This window comes from Phodopus roborovskii, unplaced genomic scaffold (genome assembly GCF_943737965.1).
Source record: "Phodopus roborovskii unplaced genomic scaffold, PHOROB, whole genome shotgun sequence".
In the NCBI taxonomy this organism is placed as follows: domain Eukaryota; kingdom Metazoa; phylum Chordata; class Mammalia; order Rodentia; family Cricetidae; genus Phodopus; species Phodopus roborovskii.
The window spans coordinates 21,468,949-21,490,490 of record NW_026126541.1 but is presented as its reverse complement, the minus strand read 5'-3'; the positions used below and the strand labels follow the sequence as shown (position 1 = coordinate 21,490,490).

The following is a 21,542-nucleotide window of genomic DNA, read 5'->3' as shown; positions in this document are numbered from 1 at the left end:
GAGACAGGCTTTCACATAGTCAAGGCTTGCTTAGAACTTATTAGCTAGCTGAGGTTGTTCTTGAACTCCAGATTTTCCTGCCTCTACCTACCAAGTACTGGTATTGTAGTCGTGCACCAAAACACATAGCTTGTATTACATTTTCAGTTATGGCTATGCCTATACCAGCTACTACATGTATTAATAAGCTGCCTTGGGCTGACATTAGTCTATTTACCGATGATCATGTGGGAGTTAACCTCTACAATATAACCTGTTAATGATGCTGGCAATGTCTTTGGAAATTCTAAATTGTAGTAGCAGTATAAAATATTGATTTTCTATTGCTTATATGTTCCTGGAACACTGAGTTGTATGCTTACACAAAGAAATATGGACATGGCCCAGTTCTCAGAGTTTCTGCTTTGATAATGGTTTCTTGTGTGTTTTAGTTTTCAACCTAAATTTCCTGATTGGCCATACTACTAAATGTCAACTGCAGGGGAAAATTAAGTGAATCTTTAACATCTTTCATTTGGTTTGTTTTTGAAAATATTTGTCAAAGGACCTTAGTAATTAATCAAGTTAAATTCCCTATTTAAGGCTTGGCAGGGTGATTCATGCTTGTAATCCCAGCACTTGGGAGGTAGAAGATCAGGAGTTCAGACCTTCCTTAGCTATGTAGTAGGTTTGAGGACAGCCAACACTACAGGTGACCTTACCTAAAATAAATAAATAAAACAACAAAAATATAATCCCCCCAGATAAAAACAAAAACCAGTATTCCCCCATTTAAATATTTGTTTTGTAGTCCAGTAATTTGTAGCTTGGAATAGGAGGGATGTCTTCTAAACCCTGACCTGTCAAGGCGTACTTAATGCTTGCTTGCCTTCTCTCTCCGGGACTGCTATCTCTCCGGGACTGCTATGACAGCAGCAAGGATGCCCGCCAGAAAGCCAAAAGTGTGGATGTGGCCTGCCATTCAAGTCCTTATTCGGAAGACTGTTTAAAAATATGTGTGTTATCAAAGTTGGATGAGCCATGACTAGGATGTGGAGGCTTTAAGAGAAGTAGAAACGTGTGTGTATTACAGGTAGTCACTTTGGGAAAATTTGTTTCAATTTTAAGATAATCATGTTTACCCCCCCCCCCAAAGAGCAAGAATATATGCTCTCAAGTTTTTGTGAATGGTGAGAATTAATTAGAATAGAAGTAAGAATGTTTTGTTTTGTGTTTTAAGCCTAAGAAGAGAAGTTGAGAGTTTGTAGTTGATTGTGGGGATTGGGATAAAAATAAATGAAGACAGAAAATGTAAGAGACACACAGAACTGTGCCAGTGTTGAGGGTACTGGGTGTGTTAGATGCATGTATTTTGATAAACTGTGGGTGTTTTGGCACAATCTCAAAAGTCTGTCTTCAAGGTAGTATTAAAGTCATTATTAAAACTCACTAAAGAAAGTCATCTCGATATTTAAACCTTTATAACTAATCCATTCTATATTATTAGGAATTTGAGACAATTCAATGTGTCCAGGGCCTTTTCATCTAATAACATTTTTACAGTTGAGCAAGATATACTTTCATGCAGCAAAACTTCAGGTCAGTGTTTCTTGGGGTTTTTTTTTGGGGGGGGGTTGTTGACAGGGTTTCTCTGTGTAGCCCTGGCTGTCTTGTAACTCACTCTGTAGACCAGACTGGCCTCGAACTCAGACCTCTCCCTGCCTCTGCCTCTAGAGTGCTGGATTGAAGGTCTGGGCCAACCCAACACTGCCTGGCCACCTCATTGGTTAATACACATACAGAAGGAAGAGTTATAGAGGTCTTGAAGTAAAATGTTTCCTTTTGAATGATCTTATATTTTAATTAAACTTTTTTATTTCCAATTTTAATATTTAGTCTACCTGATTCTCTTAGCCTCTATATTTTAAAATACTATGTATTGTGGCTCTTTATCAGAAACACTTTTCCTTTCTTTTTCTTCCTGAAAAGCTTACTTTACAGTCTCATAACACAAGTTTCTATATCAAACCAAGTATTTGTATATAATAGAAATTTGCTGTTTGAACTTAAGTGGCTTTAAAGAGCAAGGCCAGAATGAGTAGGTTCACTTAGCAGTATTAGCTGTGGTTCAGATCCTCTGCTCCGTTGGTTTCTTTTTTCTCCCAGCCTTTGAAAACAAAACTTGACACTAATTTAAAGAATAGCACGGTGTGCAGTATATTTGTCTCTTCTTATTTTTATGTAATTAAAAAAAATAGTTCATTCTTCAAGATTAATTTGTGCGTGTGTGTAGTTATAAAAAAGGGAAGTGGATCCTTCTAGGGTTGTTAAGGAAGAGGAGATTATTGTAGAAAGAATGGATGTGATTTCAAGAGGGTATTTTTGCATCAGATAAATTTGTGAGAATGAAAGCAGCCTTGAAAAAATGCTTTCAAATCATTAATGTTGAAATTAAAACTTTCTTATTATATTTGTGAAATTAGAGAATGGTAAGACAAATACAAACTTCAAATGAAAATTTAAAGTGCCAAATTAGTTTTTAAGTTTTCAATATTTCACCCACTATGATCTTAGACCTATGCAAACATTACTTTGAAACCAAAACAGTTTGAGCCATAATCTAATAAAATGTGTTGTATTTGTATTGCCATGTTATTTTATATTTCAAAAGAAACAGTATCTGTAGCCTAATCTACAATAGTAAATTATTTTGGAAATTTGGCTTGACACACAAACAGATGTGTTTTCTTGATTTCTTTCGACTGAGGTTGGTGGTTAGTGGCTCATTGTTCTGTGATTGGCATGGAAAGCCTCATTTCACAGCTTGCAGTAGGAAACTTGGGTAAAAAGTGGTTGTGTTCCACAAACGAAATTCAGAAAGTGTCAATCAAGCTCTTACACGGGTTACTCGGAGAATGAGTTTTCTTACTGATTTCACTAAATGTCGCCTCATGCTGTCTTTGATTGGCGTAGCCTGGCAGGGAGGATGGATGAATCTGTCACCAGCTAGTTAATTGTGTTGCTGGTCTCCGACTGACATCAGGTCTTTGACTCTTAAATGGCTCAATACAAAACAAATTAGCAGATTGTAGTCATATTTCTCATTCTATATGCTCTGCCTTTGGTGAATGCAGTCCATAAATCATATTGACTGACACACAAGCAAACGATGAAAGCTGCTTTTGAGACGCCCGTCCAGAAAGCAGCCCTGTGAAGGTGCCATGGAAGGGTGCATGTGGTTGACCCTGTGGGAATTTCCAAGGAGCCAAATGTCTCTTTGCCACAATTGTTCTAAGAAGAAAAGCTTTGGGGTAATGCAAAAAGGATCTAATATGTCAGCAGATTCTCTTTTACAAGTCTCTTTGAAATATAAGAAGTTTGTCTAAGAGGTTTCTCTTTTGGCAAGTTGCTTTTCAGAAAAAAAATGTTAAAGCAGGGTGAAAAATGTAGTTACCTTTTTCATAGTTTGGCAGGTGTTTTTACTTATTGAACTTTGTGTTGTTAAAGAGAAAGAAAATGGAAGTAATGTTGCAAGTAATTTTTCAGATGAGGGCAGGAAATGTTTGATTGCTTAAAATGTATTAAATGTGCACTGTTTTGTTGATTATTTTGGCTTTGTTATCTTGTTCATGTCTATTAAAAGCTAGTTTTTAAAGACAACCATGAAAGTGTTTAAGTTTTTTGTTTTAGGATAATGCATTATTGTGAGTCAAAGCTACTAGTTATAATAGTGTTCAGAGAGTCAATGTTACTAGTTAAATAGTGTTCAGTTAGTCAATATTACTAGTTATAATAGTGTTCAGGGAGTCAATGTTACTAGTTAAAATAGCATTAAAATAGCATTCAGGGAGTGATTAGGTTATTAAAAGCGGGACAAGAGTCTTAGGTCTGAGACATTAGTTGCAAATATGTTTTTGAGTGTGTAAATATTGAAGACAATAAACTTTTTCCATACAAAATAGTAGATAAAATTTAAGAATGATTCTGTACATTCTGAAATTACAAATTGGACATCTAGAGAATAGTGTATAACCATCAAGTATAAGCTTTTAAAATTTACAACAACCTGAACCTTTGATAGTATTAACTTAAATTTTAATGTATAAAAAGGAATAATTTTAGCTAAAAAATTTACAAAATTTTGTACTTTTTAAGTCTTTAAAACTTTTATCTTTTAGAACAATAAGCCTGTATTCGATGTCTAATCAAAAGGAATTTAATATTAAGATTTTACCTTAATAGATAGATATTTAACTACAAAGCAAACTTGCATTTGTATTTCTATTGCCTGCTTCCACAGATTTATGGAATAGCTTATACTCTTGTTATCATTTTTGGCGCCAGTACTATATATGGTTATTTTTTTCCTCTGAACCTATGTTAAAATAATACCACTTAAAATATATGGAATGTTTATATATACAGTGAGTTCAGTAATTTTTTGACAGTTTATTAATCTGCTTTTTCAGCTAGTACATTTTTGTGCCGAATTGATGAAAAAGTACATTAAGCTAAAAATGTACGTCAAATTAAAATAACATTTTCATGATGGGTTTGCAAGCCTATGACACCGAAATTAAATGGCATGCCATTGATTTATCTTTTTTCTGCCTTTATTCCCCTCCCATTCATATTGATATTATTCTGCTTGGAGAATGGAGCTGCATGTCTCTCAGATAATTCCTCTTGGGTTTGGGGGCCTTTTGAGCATGCTGGGTTTTTCATTGTTTGTTGCATTCCTTTTTTTGGCACTTCATCAGTATCTGTCAAATATATTGTTTGCATTGGCTTTTATCTCTGAAGTTTTTTATTGAAAAATTGACACTGCTTGTCAGATGCTCAGTTTTTTGCTATGCATAGTGTCTAAATGCCAGGGACCCATCCATAAGCAGTTTGGTCCTAGTCTGATTTTTAATGTGTAATTTAAAGAACAAACATTCTTTATTTATTTATTTTCCTTATGACCTTTCATATCAACTCTATACAAACATTAGTATATTGTAGCATGTATGTTTGGTAGATGGTTTTTATGGTTTTGTTGCTCTATTTGCTTTTGTGATTAGAAGGAAGAAAGCACAATTATCAAACATCACTGGGTAAATACTTGTTAGTTGAAATGAGGCAATACATGGCATGTCCCATGACAATCATTCTTTTCCTAACCATAATCCTAATCTTTATTCCCATCACGGGAACCAGCCCATCACCTAATCGTAAAATCATTTGAAGGCCACTCTATAAGGGTCAAACTGGAAAACTTGTACATAAATGAGTTTATACTGTTAGACATCTGCTTCAAAGGTAAGTGCTGCTTAAAGCAGTGAGTTATGGTGTGGTATCACACACCTTTAATCTCAATGCTCAGGAAGCAGAGATGGGCAGATGTCTAAGTGTTTAAGGCCAGCCAGGTTTATATAGTGAATTTCAGGCCAGCCAGAGCTACATAGTGATACCTTGTCTCAAAACAAAACAAAATATACTAACTGTGATTCAACTGTGTAATCTGTATGGCAAACAATAAAAAAAAAAGAAACTGGTATTTTAAGAAAATTCAAGTAAGACTGTCAATGAAAGTCGATATAGAACTTCTGGAGCTTAGAGTGAATCATGTATCACACTGAGAGAAAGCCATGAGTATTAGTTTCTATAATTACATGCAGCACGAATTTGATTGAGTAGAATTGAAGCTGAATTCAAAGTGATGAGCAAGCCGCTTTCCCCCACTGGTAGCTGAAGCGGTCTGCCGAGGGCGAGTAAGGGCTCTGACTCAGTATGTTTTGATTTATAGGTACAGTTTAAGCAGCAGTGACAACAGCAGCTGACATTACACAGTTGACTTCTTTTGTTCTATCTTAGTTAAACACACAAAGGAAAACTTAGGGGGCATTATATGAATAAACTGTTTTGTCAGTATGGTGATTTAATGTAATACCATATTTTCATGTGCATCTAAAAGTGTCACATTATTTCAAGAGACCTGAAATAAGTTTTCAGAATGTACAATTTTGCTCTGTGCGATTAGCACTCTAATAATATTGTATCCTGAGAAAGGTGAATTTTAGTTCTTTGGATACCAATGCACAGTCCTGTAGAACAGAAGCAGAGAGGCCGCCAGTCAGTGTTGTACCAACAAAAAGAGTGCCTGGTGTACAATCTTGTGCTATTTTATGGTGTATTTCCATGCTTGCTTATTTACTTTTGGTTTGGTTTGTTTGTTTTACACAGGGGAAAGTTGCCCAGACAGCTTGCATGTCAGCTTGCCAGCATCTGTCAACATCCTTAATGCAGATGCTACTGGACAGTGAATTAAAACACATCAGCATGGGGGCCGTTCAGCAGTTTAACTTAGACGTCATACAGTGTGAATGTGAGTACATATTGGCCTGATTCTTGTACTTTCTGTAGAAGCCTACACTTAAATATTATGGAAAGTTGTAGGACAGCTTCACAAGGAAGAAGACCCAATTCAGCTACACTTTTGACAGATGTAGAAGTAAAGCTAACTCCTTCTCTGGAAGAAAAGTGTCTCAGCTGGAGTGGTGATCTAGATCAAGAAATGATCTGTTCCCTCTGGTCATTCTTGCCTCCTCTCTGGGACTCTCCTAATGCCTGCTGCAAATGAATGAAACAACCTCAAGTTTGTCATTTTTACTTTTCCTGAACATGTGGGTTATTGCTTGGATAATCTTAAGATCTTATGCACCAAGTGGTACTTCTACAGTTTTGCTCCTCATTCCTAAAATGTTTTCCAGCCTTGATAGCTGCGGCTGCATTTTGTTGATGTCACAGAGTCTGCATCTGTGGTCTAGTGCTAACATTAGCTAATGAGCTTTTGGACTCGTGTTGTTAGCCTTGTTATACATGCCTCAGATGTGGGTTTTACCAGCCCTCTGGCCCTAACTAGCTAGCTAGAGAACTTTGAGTCATTTTCAGGCAGTAGTCTCAGTTGAATGGTTCCCTTATTAAATGATGAACGTCCCCGGTTGACAAAGGAGGCTGACACCTCCAGTGACAACCGAAAGTCAGCGGAACAACAGAAAGATTGCAGAAAAATTTCCAGGGGCGGGGTTTACAATAACAAATACAATGTTTGAAAGACTAAAAAAATAAATGTCAGCAGCCTTCAACTAAAACAAATAACATGTTGGTTCTTTTCCCCCCTGCAACAAATATAAAATATTTGTGTGCCTTCTGTGTAGTATATTTTTCTAAGGGGGAAAAAGTCTGTTTTTTCTTAGACAGTGATCCTAACTTTACGAGAAAAGTTTTATTTTTCTCAAAGTAAAAATTCTCATTTGTAAAATATTTATTTTATATTTATAAAAGTATTTGACCCCCAAAATATACCTTTTAAATTTTTATAATCTCAGATCAGTTCTTTTTCTTTTACAGATTATTTGCTCCTCTCCACCCTTCCTTTCCCCCTTTATCTCTCCATCCCTTCTCTTTTATATTTAGTTTGGTTTTGTTTAGTATACGAAGTAGCAGATTGTCTTAGAGCGTTTTTCACGCATAGGAGTTTTGGTAGACCACCCCTAACCACCCCCACATCCAGCCCCCCTTCCTTCCTGCCTTCTCCTTCTGCTCGTACCCTTCCACCCTCACACCAGCCCCCCTGTACCCTCCCCCCTCTTGGACCCTTCTACCCCAACATTACATTTCCCACCACCTTTTCTGGTGCTGGGAGTTAAACCTGGATCTGGCACAATTCTAAATGCACGTGCTACCACTGAACAGCACCCCAACTTAAACTGATTTCTTTAAGAAGGTGTGTTTTGAGACCATTGCAGCCAGATATTGCTTATGTCAATATTTTACACACATATTGCTTGATTCATTTTGTATTATTTTGTCTTTGGTCTGGTTTCAGAATAACTAGGTGTTTGGCCAACTGGCTCATTCATTAGGCAAAGATCCTTTCTAACGAGCTTAATGACCCGAGTTCACCCCCAGAACCCACATGGTAGAAGAAGGAAACTAACTCCCACAAATTGCCCTCTGACCTCTACATGTGTGCTGTGGTTTAGGCCCATGCTTACCTTTGTATACATACACAAAATAAATAAATGTAACAGAACTTTAATAGGAATTGGTAGTTAGACCTCTTGTTGGGTTTGGTTACAGATATTGCTGAATGACATCATTGCATCGGGGCTCTCTTGCTTCCCTATGGAGAACTATAGAAAAGCACGCACTATGCCCCCACCAGGCATTGGCTCACCCCCTCTCTGGGACACTCTAACCCTTCTAGTCATTCTTTTGGGCAGTACTAAGAGCACCTTTTTATTCTCCCAGAGAAGACCAAGAAAGGAAGTGCAGTCTGGTGTCAGGTGCCAGAGGGGCCAATCTTACTCTGTTGGGCTGAATCTCAGCACCAGAGATGTTGAAGGAAGAGATGGCAGCTCGGCCTCATTTCTACTCCTTTTCTGATTTTGCTTTCCGTTGGCTCTGCTCTTTAAAACTTACCATGCAGAACTGCTGTAATCATTACTTCAAATGTTTTTCTTGGTTAAGTTTCTTTTTTCCTTTTTTGTTATTTTTTTGGTAAATTATTGTGTGTGTGTTTGTGTATGAGAGAGAGAGAGAGAGACAGAGACAGAGAGAGGGTGGTGGTGAACTCATGGGTGTTAGTTCTGTCCTCTTCTGTGTGGGTCTCAGGGATCAACCTCTGTTGCCAGGTGTGGTGGCAAGTGCCTTCACCACTGAGCCATCTCTTCAGCCTTACAGACACTTTTAAATCAAGACTATATGCTGCCTTTCTTTGCACATAGAAGATGTACATGAATAACCAGGGAAAGACAACAAATAGGACTCATGGTAGAGATACAGATGGAGACGAGGGGCTTGGGGATAATGGAAATCTAGGCTCCAATTAAGCATCTTCTTTCCGTGAGTGATTGAGACAGGCCACGCAGCCTTGCTAACACTTCCTGGGAGACCCATCATAACAATGCAGCAGAATGTAATGCCTCTGTAAGGTAAGCCATGATCAAGCCATAAATGTTTAAAATAGGGACAATTTTGTTTCATAAAAAGCAGTTTATATGTCTACTTCAGATGGAAGTGAAACCCTTGGTTATTGTTCTCAGGTAGTCTCTCCTCACAGGGGCAGAGTAAAAATAAAGGAGATTATGGCACACACAAGAATGGGGACTCACAGTGTAGACTGTCGAGGGGTAGAAAGCCAGAAGCTTTAGATGAGCAGACAGGCACTTTTAGCCACCAGCTCTGTCATTCTGTTTCCTTTGTTCCTGAGGGAGGCCCTACATGATCCAGACAGCTCATAGAGGTACTGGTGTGTGTGTGTGTGTGTGTGTGTGTGTGTGTGTGTGTAGAGACAGATTGAGAATGTATGTGACATAAGTGTATGTACAGATATCTAGGCATGTGTGTATAATTGCACACAGAGGCCACAGGTCTATGTTTATTTTCTTCAATCACTCTCTACCTTATTTTTTGAGTCAGGGCCTCTCATTGAACCTGCAAGTTACTCATTTAGCTAGGCTGGTTGAGTGAGCAGGGATGTGCCTATCCCCCTGTTCCCAGAGCTGGGATTACAGATGTGTGCTGCCACACCTGGCTCTTTGCATGGCTGGTGGATATCCAGACTCAGGTCCTCATGCATGCAAGGCAGTACTTTCCTGACTGAGCAGCTCCCCAGTCCTGACATTTATCTTTATATTTCTGGCTTAATTTAATTAGCATAATATATTCCATCTTAAACAATATTGTTGCAAAATAAATTTATTTTTAACTTGGAAAAAAATCAAGACTTGATGAAATCTGTGTCATAAGAAGTTAACCTTAGTGTCATTTGGAGATTAAATTGGATCAAGGGAGAGGCTGAAAGCAGGAAGGTGTGCTAAAAGGCTTAAGCTTTTCCTTTTCAAAGATAAACAGAAACCGATATTAGGAAGTGGAAATAAAAAGGAGAAAATTGATTGCAGACATTTTTGGAAGAGGAAATATATGAAATTAGTGAATTAATTGAATATGATATAAGTAAGATGAATTGCATTAGAAACTCACACCATGAAAGAGACCCGAAGAATATATCCTGTTATTAGGGGAGGGTGTGAAGGGAGAGCTATTTAGCCATATAGAGAAGATTAATTAAATTCTACCCCCAGTGAAATTTTAGGAGAACCATGTTCATTGTGAAATGTCTGCAAATGTTTATTTGTTGAAGAAAGGAAGAAACTGATAAACTAGGAAGTCTCTGTGGCCTATGCTGTCACTTCTGGAGCTCTGCCTTGTAAAGACTGAAGGCCGCCTGGCTCCGCCGTACTTCAAACCCACTTCACGCTTTGACGGTTACACCCTTCCAAAACGTGATAACCTGGGTAACTGTGGATAAGTGACCTTTTATTTGTTCTGAGCTAAGCAGCCAGGATTTCTTTGTTTCCTTGTGAAATTATTTTCCCTCCCTATTTGGTCATTTTTCTTTGGAACTTGTTCTGGTTTTTTTTTTTTTTTTTTTTTTTTTTTTCTTTCTACTTTTTACACCAATACTGGGTCAAACTTGATTATAAATTTGGACCCAGGAATGTGGAATCTCGTGAACGTATGAAGGACTTGTGTGTGTTTGGAGTGCCTCACTCCCTCTCTTTAATGGTCTTGCTGTGTTGCTCAGGTGGGCTTCTCAATTCCAGTTTGAACTCTGCCTCATTCGGGTATCAGAAAGCCCCAGACTTTCCCCTAAAACACAGGATTTAGAGTTTAGGATCTCCCAGATTATCCTACTTCTAAGAATGAGAGGCCCTGAATTTTAAGGCAAGTGAAGAGTGAGCAGTATTGAGCTGATATGCTGAGTCAGTGTGACACTGAAGCCCAGTGAGGTGTCAGTGACCTCATTAACAAATATTAAAAATTGTTGAATTCTGTAAAAAAAAAAAAGGATAACTTGAGAAAACAGACATACTTAGATATGAACTATTTAAAGTATCAAGAAGGGTCAGTGCATGACTGTAGTGGGCATGTTTGCTTATCTTGGTTATAACCACGGGACTAGTATAACTACATGTTTAAAGAAAGGAAGATAACTAGGAATGTGTACTTGGGAAATACAGAGCTTAGTTCCTATAAGATCCACACTGACCATCTGAATCTATTATAGAACAAGATAAAGTTCTTGCTTGAAGGTGATTTGCCATGCTTGTCATAGGCTGATAGTCTAAATCTGCCTGCACTTTTTTATGTTTATTAATGTGTTATGCATCAACGTAGGTACCTTGCAGAGAGAAGTATATTGGAGAAAAGATAAATCTTCTTACTAAATTATTATAAAAGTGTCTTGGAAACCCTTCACGCTACTGACAAAATACAAGATGTTTCTAAAGCATCAGGAAACCACATTCTACTCCATATTTAAAATAATTCTAGACTAGGTCTAGATATGTATTTAAATCTTTTATGCATTCTACACACATATCTCATGACGTTATGATCTGCTAAGAGTTAAATATCTGAAATCCACAGGTATTAGAAAAACACTGTATCAAACCAGGCGGTGATGGTATATGCCTTTAATCCCAGCCTTTGGGAGACAGACGCAGCTGGTCTACAGAGCTGGTTCTAGAACAGTCAGGGCTACACAAAGAAAACCTGTCTTGTAAAACAAAACAACAAAAAAAGAAAGAGAAAGAAAGGAAGGAAAGCACAGTATCAATAACACTGGTGCCTGTTGGTTCTGGGGGTTGGACCAGAGCTTTGAGCTCGGTCAGCAAAAGCTCTTTCTGCTTTGAGACAGAACCTCACTAAATTGTCAGACTGGCCTCAAACTTTCAGTCCTCCTGAGATTACAGGTGTGCCAACACAGTGCCCAGCTTGACATCGGTTTTGATGGTTAGTCATTGACAAATCTCCAGGCTGTTCATCATTTTGGATAAAGGCTTAACATACCTAAAAGCTAAATAGAACAAAGCAAGCAAGCAACGCTCACTAGCAGTAAAAATCTTTGTAGATTTTTGTTGTTGCCGGTGAAGGCCATGATCTCATGGCCTTGTTTTAGCCTTGGTGTAGATCTATGTCTCCAAATAAGAGTATTGAAAGAAAAACAGAAGGATGGTATATGAATAGTGTCCCAGCTGTTTGATTGCAGGTGTTTTGCTGAGGTTTACTTCCAAGAAGTGGCGAGGACTAGATATTACTTTGTGTCGAAATGAAACAGTAAATATGTTTAAGGTTTGCATCTCTGCTGCCAACCACTTGTAATCTAATACAAGTCAGCTGCAAGAATGCTGACTCCTGACAGCCCACAGCAGCTTCTCTGCGTCATCAGGGGAACCACTAGATGGTGCCCTTAGTCGGTCCTTCTTAAAATGCATCCACACAGGTACGTGACCTACCCAAAATTTGAGTTCCAACTAGCTATTTTAATTTCAGATTTAATGAGAAGTTTGTGCATATACACATGTGCTTACACACAAATAAATAAATAAAATGTTAAAGAAGTTTTTGACAAAATTTTAAAAAGAGAGAAAAAGAGAATAAACTGGGGTTGTCAAGTTGACCTGCAAATTGTCCTCTGGTTTACACATGTGCATATGCCTCTCTCTCTCTCTCTTTCTCTCTTTCTCAGTCTCTCTGTCTCTCTCTTCTCTGTCTCACTGTCTCTCTGTCTCTCTCTGTGTATCTCTCCCTTCTCTCTGTCCCTCTCTTCTCTCTGTCTCACTCTGTCTCTCTCTTTCCTCTCTCTCTCTCTCTCTCTCTCTCTCTCTCTCTCTCTCTCTCACACACACACACACACACACACACACACACACACACACACACGAATGCACAAACAAATGTAAAATAGCCAGCAGTGGTAGAGCATGCCTTTAATCCCAGCACTCTGGAGGTAGACGAAGTAGGGCCAAGACAGACAGGGTTATACCCTGTCTCAAAACAAAACAAAGTAAATAAATGAAGTCAAAAAATTATGTTTGGTATTTGTTGTTGTTTTTCTTTCTTTCTTTCTTTCTTTCTTTTTTCTTTTCTTTTCTTTTCTTTTCTTTTCTTTTTTTTTTTTTTTTCAAGTCAGGGTTTCTCTGTGTATCTTTGGAGCCTATCCAGGAACTCACTCTGTAGACCAGGCTGGCCCCAAACTCACAGAGATCCCCCTGCCTCTGCCTCTGAGTGCACAGATGAAAGGCTTGGGACACCACCACCTGGATTTTTTTGTTTGTTTGTTTTTCAAGACAGGGTTTCTCTGTGTAGTCCGGGAAGTGGCTTTGTAGACCAGGTTGGCCCTGAACTCAGAGATCTGCCTTCCTCTCCATCTGCCTTCCAAGTGCTGAGATTAAAGGTGTGTGCCACCACTGCCTAGTTGAAGATGACAAAACAGGATATTCAGAATAGCCTTCTTAAATTTTTAAACATTTATTTCTTTATTTTACGTTCCAACTACAGCTTCCTTTCCTTCCTCCCCTCCCAGTCCAGCTGTCCTCACCCCCACCCCAACCCCTTCAGCCATTCCTCCCCGATTGTATTCAGAAAAGGACAGGCCTCCCACAGGTATTGACAAAACATGGCAGATCAAGTTGTAGTAAGATGAAGCACCTTGCCTTGTATTAAGGCTGGTCAAGGCGACCCAGTACTTTTTTAAAAGCTTAGAAGCTATACTAAAATATTTTTGAAGAGCAAAAGCATTATATGTCTTGAAGACATCTTTAAAGGCATAACTGAGTACCAAAGGTCCATAGTAGAGACCCTTCATGGGGTCATGAGTCAGTATTGATGACAAAGAATTGTCTGTTACTGTGTATTCCTCCATTCAGCAAACATTTGCTTACCATTTCCTGAAGCCAGACACTGGATACATAAAGAAAGAAATATCTGCTTGCCAGGAGTGTTCTTTTCAATAGAAGAGCTCAAAATTTCAGTTTTGTTGAAGAATGAGTTAGGAATATTTTCACCCACTCAGTCACTCAGATATAAATACCATAAATAAGTACACAGTGTTTTGTGTTTACATTACCCAATAGCCGCATGTGGCTATTAAATTAATATGAGATAGAACTGTTAATTCTATAGCATAGTTATAGACCCTTTCCATCATCACAGGAGATTCTGTTGAACCATGCCATTCTAGAGCTACTCAACAAGCTAGATAACATGTTAACTACCGGCTGTGCCCTGTAGAATTTATTGCTTGTTTCCTTTTTCTCTGTTCACTTACTAAACTTTCAGTGCACGTTTATTATTTAGGTGGTAGGAATTAGGGACGAAAAGTGTAATTCTTACAACTGGGGAGTTCATGGTTTCATGGGAAAACCCAGACAGATAAACAATTAGAAGGCAGCAGAATGGGCACTGAGGTGGGATTCATGCAGGAAGTTACAATGAGAACACAGAGGAAGCAACTGACAATCTCCGGGGATAATGGACGTCTTCCACAGAAGGTGATGATTGAATTGAAGGATAAGTAAGAGTTACACAGGTGGAAGGGGAAAAGAATGCCCCAGGCAGGAGGATCAAAGGCATTATGAAAAGAGGCTGGTGTGTGTGAGGAAGTGTAGGCAACCTTGTTTGGAAAGAGTTTAAGGAAAGTCTTAAGAGATCAGGCCAGAGAGGTAGGCAAAGGCCACTTTTAAAAGTCTTGTTTTACTACGAGAGTGATGGTGAACCATTAAAGGGTGCTCAACTTTGAAATGCCCGAGTAACAATTACATCTGACAGTAATCACTGGAAGAAGAGGAAAGAGAAGCAGCCAGTAGAGCATACTGGAGCGTTTATAATCCAAGCAAGAAATGATGATAGCTGAGACACAGGCGAGACTGTAGGGTTGACTGTGGGAATCTGCCAGTAAACTGAGTAGCCTATTAACACAAATGTTCTCTGTGTTGTGTGACTTGAGATTGCTAAATCACCTTCTGTACCTAGAAGATATTTGAGAAAAAAACCTTGAGAGTTATAAACTGCTGCTTTGTCTGTATTGGTTAAATTCCTGGGAGAAAAGGAAACAATAATGAGAGACTGAACACTTAATCAGACTCTGGATCAGTGGATCAAGTGTCAGATGCCAGATTTAGCTGTGTGGTCCTGAGCAAGTCACTTCACTTTTAATTTTTCTCTGCTATAAAACAAAAAGCTGGGCATCTTTTCAGCTGAGCTGATTGCTGGGGATATTCAAAGTGGGTATCTCTCTGCTTGGAAGATTTTATAAGCTATCATCTGTGTGCCCTGTTTGCCAAAATAAATTGTTATAATGATCAAAGCAGATGGCATCTGAGAAAGTGTTTTGTGATCTATAAAATGCTATACAAATTTATATTATAATTTTGACACTACACACTTGGAATTGATGCCAAGCCTATGAACTGTTAACTATCATGTCTTAAACAGGAATTGAGGGGAAGAAAAAAAGACAGATTCACTCTTTATATTTTTAACTTATGGTGCTGGGAATCTTACCGTGGCCTTGTACACTCCAGGAGACTGCTCCACCATTGGTCTCTTTCCCCTGTCCAGATTGTTCTCACTATAGAAAAGTTCTGAAGTCAGAGATGGTGGCACAAACTGCATGTGTCTTATAGGAAGGCCTTATGTGAGCTTAGAGTTGTTGTTGTTATTATTATTATTATTATTATAAGAAGATGCTCATTTTAAAACAGATTTTTATTTTTGGTGTATGTAGAAGTATTTTGTCTGCATGTATGTATGTACACCATGCACATGCCTGTATCATGGAGAATAGTGGGGAGGGGCAGATGCCTGGAATTGGAGTTAGAGATGGTTGTGAGACACCATGTGAACTGAACCTCGGCCCTCTGTAATAACAGTGCTCCTAACCTGTGGGCTCTCTTCACCCTCTAGAAGGCCTTATTTTTGACAAGCTGTTACAAGTTTTCGTATCATTCTTCAATTCAGATCTAATGGGGATAGAGACACTTGGCTATCTGGGACATAGTAAGGAGAGGTACAGTTGCCATTGTATGATGCATGCCATTTTCATTGTGGAAAGTACCATTGACCAGAGTAAATTAGCTATCAAGTGAAAAGTGGCTAGATCTTTTCATTAAAAGCCTTTCTTCTGGGGCTGGAGAGATGGCTCAGTGGTTAAGAACACTGATTGCTCTTTCAGAGGACCTGGGTTCAACTCCCAGCACCCACATGGCAGCTCAGGACTGTCTGTAACTCCAGTTCTAGAGCTTCTGACACCTGCACACAGATACACATGCAGACAAACACCAGTAAAAACAAAATAAGGATAAATAAAATTATTAAAAAACAAAGCAAAACCTTGTCTTCTGGTACTAGAGAGCTCAAGAAAGGTGAGTCTAATCATCTGATTCATTTATTTACCTGGACCCTGGCAAAGAACCAGGAAATGTGTGTGTTGGGGGGGGAGTTAATTTTATTCGAAAGGTACATATCAAAGTGATTTAACATCCACTAATTAGCTAGGTTCATTTGCACTACAGTACATCCAGTTGCTTGGGTGGCCAAGGCAGGAGGATCACTTGAACACACAAATTTGAACCCAATCTGAACAATATATGAAAACACTATCGAGAAAAAAGAGAAAAGGAAGGTTTGGGAAAGAGAGACAGGGGCAGAGAGAGGGAGAGGGAGAGAGAGAGAGAGAGAGAGAGACTCTTGAGTGAGCTGTGATTTGTGGAGAGGCCTTGCCTCTGTCAGGCTTCCTCGTAATGGTGACCCTACCTCCAGTAGCAGGTCAGCTGACTTACCAGCTCCAGAAGAACGAAGGAGTAATATTAACAAGAGAGATGAGGGAGAAAGCAAGAAGTGGAGATTGATGCTAAAACTATAAGAAAGAATGCGGAATGTTTAGAAAAGCTAGACAGAATAAACCAGGTAATTCTGAGCCTTAAATACAAAGAGAAATGAAAATTTTAGTGATGTTCCAGAGAATTATGAAAAGATTTCGGTAGTAGTCTGTTAAAAAAAAAAATAATAAAAGACTAGTCCACTCCACAAAGTGCTGAAGCAGAAAGTTGATACTTGAGGTGACATTATTATCATAAGAAAGCAGGAACCCAAAGAGGAAGGAGAGGTAAATTCGGCTGAGTTAAGTTTTTGTTTGTTTTTAATTATTTGTGTTGCTAAACTATCGTTTCATACAAAATGCACTAAACGTAAGACTTAGTTTTGTTATTCTGAGAAGTACATAGGCAGAATTATAAATAACTCCTAAAATACCAGCTTGGTTAGTTCACATGTAGACATTCTCCAGTGTTCCTAAGAAAGCTGAGATATTAGTGGGAGGGACAATCAGAGACACTTGTATGAAATGGTGGGGTTGAGCAGGCGAGATGACTCACCAGGTGAAGGCAGTTGGTGCCACACCTGACAACCTGAGTTCCATCCTTGGGACCCAGATGGGACAAGGAAGGAGAGAATGTGAACTCTGGAAGTTGCTCTCTACCTTCCACACGTAGGCCATGGCATGTGTGTATGAACATATATGCATGAACACACAATTTTTTTTTTTTTTTAACAATGGAGCTGGAGATGTGGATCCGGTAGTTAAGAGCACTGGCTGCTCTGTGGGCAGGCCTAGGTTCAGGTGCCAGCACCCACTTGGTGACTCACAACTGTGTGTACCTCCAGTTCCAGGGGATCCAACACCCTCTTCTGGTCTGAGTGGGCACCAGGCACACATGGTGCATAGACCTATATTCATGCAAAACTCCCATACACTTAAATAAATTTCTAAAAAATTTAAATGGTAGTCTTGGATCTGGGAGACAGCTCAGTAAAGAAAGTCTTAGCCAAGAGTAACAACCTAAATTTAGCTCTCCATCACACCCCCTACCCCCTACCCCCCCCCCAAAAAAAAAAAACAGGTTTGTAGCAGGTTCCTGTAATCCTAGAGCTGCAGAGGCAGAGATGTGGAGGTGGGGATCGGGGGACTTGCTGGTCAGCCGTTCTCAACAAATTGATGGTCTCCAGCCTCACTGGAGACCCTGTCTCAGAAATAAAGTATAGCATGAATAAAGAAGACAATCAACATTGATCTCCAGTACCCATGAGCACACACACACACCAGCTTATCCATAGTCATACAGTCATGCCCAAGCGCACACACACACACACACACACACACACACACACACACACACACACACACACAAGCTAATCATCTTTCATTTAAAACAAAGTGAATGCTTTGTTTTTGGTGCTGGAATTGAACCGAGGGCATTGTGCTTGCTGTGCAAACTCTCTGCCACTGAGCTGTGTTAGTCCCCCCATTTTTTTTTTTTTTTTAATTTAATATGAGACAGGGTCTTCCTAGGTTGCGCCTAGGCTGACTTTGACCTCAGGCCTTGAATTGTCTTCAGCTGCCTAAGCAGCTGGGGTTGTGGACCTGACTCAGGCCTGACTGTTAGGATTATAATTCTTAAAACATAAAATTATTGAAAAATACCATGAATTTAAAAAATCTTATCTAAGCTATTCTTTCATGCCAGGTGGTGTTGGTATACACCTGTAATCCCAGCACTCAGGAGGCAGAGGCAGGTGGATCTATATGAGTTCTAGGCCAGCCCGGTCTATAGTATGAGTTCCAGGACAGCCGGGACTGTTTCACAGAGAAGCCCTGTCTCAAAAAACCAAAAACCACCCAAACAAACAAACAAACAAACACACAAACAAAAAATTCTTTCACTTTGAAAACAAAAATTCCTTGATGAAAACTAAGAGACATGAGCAGCCGTTCTGGAATTTATCCTGACTTTGCTACGAGAATGCTTTCCCTGTGGTCTGTACGTAAAAGCTCACTGCCTGCCTTGGCGTCTGCCTCTCATTGCTGTTGGGTAGAGGTGATTTTTTTTTATAGTGCAAGCTGGCAACTAAGCAGACATCTTGAGATTCATTGACAACCATGGAATCAGTGGTTTCAAAGTGCCAATGTGACTGTTTACCTAAGGCCAAAAGAGATGGGCAGCTTCACTTTGATTACAGAGGATCACTACTCCTGAACTTGTGGGGGACAGCCTTCCTGAATTGACTGTGATTAAAGGTTACAGATTAAATGGCAGTCTGGAAGTTTTATATTAGTAAAATGTTTGTAGTAATGGGTATGGGAGAGCATAGTCAATACAAATTGAAGGTTGTAAGTGGTCTTCGTTTGAAATGTAGCAATTAAAGTCTTTCATATTTTTCAGTCTTTTCCTGATTCCCTCTTATTTTCTAAATTTTTAACATAGTGTTTGCCAGCTCTGAGCCTGTGCCCGGATTTCAAGGGGACACCCTGCAGCTGGCGTTCATCGACCTCAGACAAGTAAGATGTGCTTTCCACTTACTGTTCTATTTCCTCATTAATTTATTCTTAATGGAACCACAATGCTTGTTTGCCCTGAAAGCCCCACCTTTGGAAGATGCTTTTTTTGATTGCTGTGCCCCTGTTGCATCTCTGAACTTGTGTTCTCATAATGAGAATTTAATTTATTCATTTCTTGAAAACATTTTTTAATAATTTCATGGTCATATACAGAAATAAGTAGTAGTAACATTGTTAGAACTCAAGTTAAATGTAAATTAATTATTACTAGAAAGTCACCCCTTGTTTAGACTTTTATTAACGTTTGATATTTGCAAATTTTTGTATGTCCCCAGAAAAAGGTATAAAATTAGGTTTTAAAAAATAACTATTCATTCTTATATATTTTCTTTGGTAAGAATATTCTGAGTTTAGTGACAAATGTGAGCTCTTCTGCCTTTTATTCACTTTTCAGTTTTGACGTTTCTACTCTGTTGTAGTCTTTATTTTCTTTCTTTCTTTTTTTTTTTTTTATCTCCTCTTGTTATTTCTTCTTAGTCCTTTCTTCCTCTGTCTTCTCCTTTTTCTTTTTCTTTCTTAATCCTAGGATTAAGGCTTTAGGAAAGCTGGGGAGTCGGAGGGTGTGGAGGCAGGGGCAATCCCTTAGAGAGTTCAGGGGTGCTAGATTGACAGCAGGAGTGACTGCTGTTCTTGGCAAGAAACCATGTGGGGACTGGATTAAAACAAAGGCTCTGGGACCAGTCCCTTAATGAAGCTCATTCCTCTTGGGGATGGAGGTGACCTGTGGTGAAACTCCACCCTGGTTATGAGCAGAACCTTACCACACTGGCATCTATAGTAAGACCAACTTGGGCATTTAAGGAACTCCAATTTCAATAAATGTTTGGAATCAGAGCTCTTTTTGATATTCATGTACAGCCAAAGTAGAGTTAAGTATTTATTGGCGCCTGTGTATTCATTACTTGGTGAGGAAGTGTGATTGAAGTTGATACAAAATAGTATAAGGCAGTTTCCTTTTGTGGCGTTTAAACATCCTTTGGAGAAGACCGGGACCTGTGTAAGCCTGTGAGTCCCATGGAAATGAGTGCTGTTTAAGTCAGGTTTCCAAGGATACTGAGAAAGCACTTTCTTGAGGCACTAACTTTTTCTGCATACAATCAAGCTTTAGTAGTGTAGAGCTATAGACAGCTAGTTGTGCTAAGTTGGGAAGTCTGGCTCAGCTTTGCTCAGCTTTGCTGGAAGAGATTCTGTAGCAGTAGGTTCTTTCAGGGGACTTCTGTTGCCTTTGTTCTTGGAGGAAGATGATTGAAGCAGAGTCTGTAGCTTTGAGTGTTCATTTCTCAGGCAGTTTACAGCCATTTAGTAATCTTCTCCAACCCAGAAGAAATTACCTGATGTGAGTAATCTGTTCAGAGATTGTCTGTTTCATGGAATTTAGATGGTGTTAACCAGTTTGTGCATCAGCTAGTTCAGAGTCTGTGGGATTGTGAATAAGACCACCTAGTTTATGGAACTGAAGTTGTGTTGTCTGTCCTGAGGGGGTGAATATGTAGCTCAGCTGATAGAGCAGCAGCAACAACATCATCATCAGAAAAACAGGCATGGGAGTGAGGTGATGCACCCTCCTTTACAAACAAAACCACCACTACCAGAAACAGGCCTCTCTTGTTGCTGCCCTTTGCATTATATGAATTCAAACAAAACAACAAACATCTGTATTTTTGTTTGTGTGGATATATTTGACCCATTACTGTGTTCTTTCAGAGTCATTTTAGACAGCATAGATGTGGCCACTTTATAAACCAGACGATGGTGGCACACACCTTTAGTCATAGCACTTGGGAGGCAGAGGCGGACAGATCTCTGTGAGTTTGAGGTCAGCCTGGCCTACAGAGCGAGTTCTAGGACAGCCAATGCTACACAAAAAATCCTTGCCTCAAGAAAAAAAAGAAAAGAAAAGAAAAGAAATGGCTATTTTGTAAGGCATGCATCTCCCTAGGGGATTGTATTATTAAAGTACACTTATAAATATTAACATCTTGAGTCATGATGGAATATACTTTAAAAATATGTGCACTTAGAAGCTATGAAGTCCTGGTTGACTTCCTCTTTTAATTGTAAGCTGTTTGAGAGGATTTCATTTGGATTTTAGATACTATCTGTGAATATGTATAATAATGACTCCTATATGTATAGGGGATTGCTAAAATGCCCACTGTACAGGGGTAGCTGTGAAGCATTAAATACCAATGTACCGTGTGGTAGTCAGTATGAAATGGAAGAGATGAACCCATTTTTAATTAGTTAAGTTTTCTAGTCTTAAAAGAAACTTAAA

At 39.0% G+C, this 21,542-nt stretch overlaps 1 protein-coding gene across 2 annotated transcripts in view; it reads left to right on the top strand.

Moving 5' to 3' along the window:
* Positions 1–21,542, top strand: part of Exoc6 (exocyst complex component 6) — a 139,293-nt gene that overhangs the window by 89,134 nt on the left and 28,617 nt on the right. For both annotated transcript variants that reach the window (XM_051199579.1, XM_051199580.1), the window contains exons 19-20: positions 6,205–6,346; positions 19,134–19,207. In XM_051199579.1, the coding sequence (XP_051055536.1) occupies positions 6,205–6,346; positions 19,134–19,207 (216 nt within the window). The remainder of the gene's footprint in view (positions 1–6,204; positions 6,347–19,133; positions 19,208–21,542) is intronic.